This window comes from Dipteris shenzhenensis, chromosome 32 (genome assembly GCF_047967505.1).
Source record: "Dipteris shenzhenensis isolate YYH24624 ecotype China chromosome 32, Dip_SZ_1.0, whole genome shotgun sequence".
NCBI classification, from domain to species: Eukaryota; Viridiplantae; Streptophyta; class Polypodiopsida; order Gleicheniales; family Dipteridaceae; genus Dipteris; species Dipteris shenzhenensis.
The window spans coordinates 23,333,737-23,336,628 of NC_141627.1; the positions used below are offsets into that span (position 1 = coordinate 23,333,737).

A 2,892-nucleotide genomic window follows, 5' to 3' on the forward strand; every position below is an offset into this window, starting at 1 on the left:
TCAAAATAGTTATGATATGCACATGGACTCAAAAAAAAGGCAAAGGCCATTGCTAACCATCTACCAAACTTCTAATCTTCAATTAATAGCCCCCATCATCTACCGTATGTTTAGGATTCAATGTGGAGTGGTAAATGGGCATTAAAAAGGATTTTTAGCATTTACTAAAACCCTAGTTTTACAAGTAACACTCACCACAACCTCATTTTATTCTCATTATAAAGTGTCATTATCATATAGCCTTACACACACCCGATAATGTTGTTCTAATCTCACGCGAAGAAAACATGAGCGAATCTACAAGAGAGATTAAAAAGGGCATTCAGATGCAACCATGGTGGCATACCCTGAAGTTATGATATTACGTATGGGTATTAGAAAATAAAAAGTCAATTTTAAGTGTTGGACTACTATGATGCTCTACCTTGAGAGACTTCCCAAATAAGAGAGTGAGCGCATGCTAAGTTACTTATCTCTTGCCTGCATTAAAAAAAAGCATGAATACCTAAAGGAAAAATGGAAAGAATAATAAAACAGGGCGGATTTCAAGAAGTGACTTGCAACACAAAGAAGTAAGGAAGTGAAATGGGCTTTCTCAATGAAATTGTGTTTGACTTGGTACATGTAGCTCGAGAGTAGACACATCTTTCCAGCATCTAATCACAAGTGTGCATTTCCAAAACTAAAGGGACAAAGCCCAGCCCATTTACAAAAATCGAAAGCAGATGATATATGTGGGGCAGCAAATATCTTTAGATGCTTTTCACGTATTGAAACAAAATCTTTATAGAGGGATTGAATCAGGTATAGAGAAGAGGTAAAAGAGAAGCTTTCAGTTATCGAGAGTGAGCCTTGAGATCCACCACGATGACACTGATGTTGTCCCTGCTGTTTCGGGCGAGGGCGAGCTTGGTGAGGAGGCCGGCAGCAACTTGAGCGGGGGACTCATCAGAGACGGACAAGGAGGGGGAGCGCTTGCTGCGCCAACCGGCGAGGCAACGGCGAGCGACATCGCAGGCGACATCGTTGGAGAGAACGTCCCAGAGGCCATCGCTGGCGAGAATGAGGCAGTCATCATCGGAAGAGACAGCAGTGGAGGAGATTTCAGGCTCGGGGATGACGAAGGGTTTAAGGTAACGATCGCCTGAAGAAGAGGTATATTTAGTATTTAATCAGGATTTAATAACCTAATCAACATCACTAATGACCTAATTAAAAACTCTAATGAATTAACTAAAAATGATTAACCACATGTAGTGTTTAGGTACTTCATCACATTAATAAGGCGCTAATGAGTAATTAAGAATTGTAATTACGTAATTAGAGAGGCGCAGCTAGTGCTTACCTAGGGCTCTCGACATAGCCAGAACGCCTAGCACGCGGTACCCGTCCCAAGGTATGACGCGGCCGCCGGCGGCCTCTATCCGGGCCATTTCATCTGGGCGATCTGCCTGCCAGATTTAGCCGAGAGTTTAGCGATAGCAAGGCGGAGGTTAAATTTGACTGGAGATGTTAAAAAGAAAGAGGGGGCGGGTTTATTACCTTGTGGTCTTTGGAAAGCGGCACCGCCCTGCCGGCCCGGCTGAGCACCGCCCGCGAGTCGCCGCAGTTAGCCACCACGATCCGGCCGCCGCCCACGACGGCCACCACCGCCGTCGACCCCACGGTTTCCGGCGCCCGGGGTTCGGGGCAGCAGCGCCCGGCCTTCGCGTTTCCTTTCGTGCATTCTTCCCCTTTAGGGCACTCCCCGCCCAAATCCGCGTCCACCCGCCGGAAACAAGCCCCGAGCGCGGCCTCCCACGCGGCGCCGCCGCTCATTTCCTCCGCCAGCGCGCCATGCAGCCGCTCTCTACAGTACTCCGCCGCCTGCGGACACAGACGCTCCAGATTTAGCGATACTCGCCCGCAGGTGCTCCAGATTTACGATACTCGCCCGCAGGTGCTCCAGATTTAGCGATACTCCCCCGCAGGTGCTCCAGATTTAGCGATACTCCCCCGCAGATGCCGTTGGGATTGGAGAGAAGTTCGACATGGAGCATACGACAAGCGTTGCAGATACTTTACCTGAGCGCCGCCGTGGCCGTCGTAGACGCCGAAAAAATGGAAGGGCTCCGCCGCTCCGCCGCCCAGGTCCGCCGCTGGCAGCGTTAGAAACTCCGGCAGCGCCACGGCCGCGTCCTCCATCTCTCTCCGTCGCCCGCACACAGTTACTAGACCGAAAGGTGGGCAGCTCCGCCCCTCCTCCGCCGCCCCCTGCCCGCCTCGCCCCTGGCTCTCCGCCCCTGTCAAGGCAAAAGGCCCTCTCGCCGCCGCCGCTGCTCCCTTCTGCGCCGCCGCGCAGCAGCACTCTATCACACTGACCTCCACCCGAATCGTCGCCCCTGCCTCCCCTCCCTTGCATGCCCTGCAGACCCCCGCCCCCGCCTCATCCCCCCCTTCCACCTCGCACACAATCATCCCGTTCACCTTCTGCCTCTTCGCCGCCGCCTCCCCCTCCTCAAAACCCTCGCTTTCTGCCATCATCTTGAAGCGCATAATCTCTAACCGTTTACGCCTCGCTGTTATCGTCTTCGTCTCGCAGTGTCGTGAAGCGCTGGATCCAGTGGACGACCATTTGTCAACTGCCAGTTTTGTCACATCGCTGCCATCCACGGTCCTCATCCCTCTGCCATCCTCCGGCTTCAGGTTACCTGAGTCGAGCACCATACCTTAACAGACCAACCGACCGGAGGACAAGCGGTTCTTCAAGGCTCTTAGCCACAAGAAAGTTTATATCACAGTCCGTTCAGAACGTATCACGTCGACCAGTATCGAGAATCTCTTACCGCTTTACAAAAGCTTCATAATTGAACGAGCTATCGCACCTCCTGCCAGACGACGTATGCAAAAATA

At 51.9% G+C, this 2,892-nt stretch overlaps 1 protein-coding gene across 1 annotated transcript; it reads right to left on the bottom strand.

Annotated features, from left to right (window-relative positions):
* Nucleotides 1–586: 586 nt before the first annotated feature.
* Nucleotides 587–2,374, bottom strand: LOC147880479 (putative protein phosphatase 2C 6). The gene is made up of 4 exons (XM_087370841.1): nucleotides 2,065–2,374; nucleotides 1,543–1,866; nucleotides 1,346–1,451; nucleotides 587–1,144 (listed from the first exon to the last, which is right to left on the bottom strand). The coding sequence occupies exons 1-4, from the start codon at nucleotides 2,182–2,184 to the stop codon at nucleotides 837–839; spliced, it is 858 nt and encodes a 285-aa protein (XP_087226967.1). The 5' UTR covers nucleotides 2,185–2,374; the 3' UTR covers nucleotides 587–836.
* Nucleotides 2,375–2,892: the final 518 nt, after the last annotated feature.

What these genes read in the sequence shown, in the direction of transcription:
- LOC147880479 (XM_087370841.1), bottom strand. Translation starts at nt 2,184, where the DNA reads ATGGAGGACGCGGCCGTGGCGCTGCCGGAGTTTCTAACGCTGCCAGCG. An exon ending in CGCTTTCCAAAGACCACAAG is followed by an intron (nt 1,452 to 1,542) that starts GTAATAAACCCG and finishes TAAATCTGGCAG; the next exon opens with GCAGATCGCCCAGATGAAAT. An exon ending in GGCTATGTCGAGAGCCCTAG is followed by an intron (nt 1,145 to 1,345) that starts GTAAGCACTAGC and finishes CCTCTTCTTCAG; the next exon opens with GCGATCGTTACCTTAAACCC.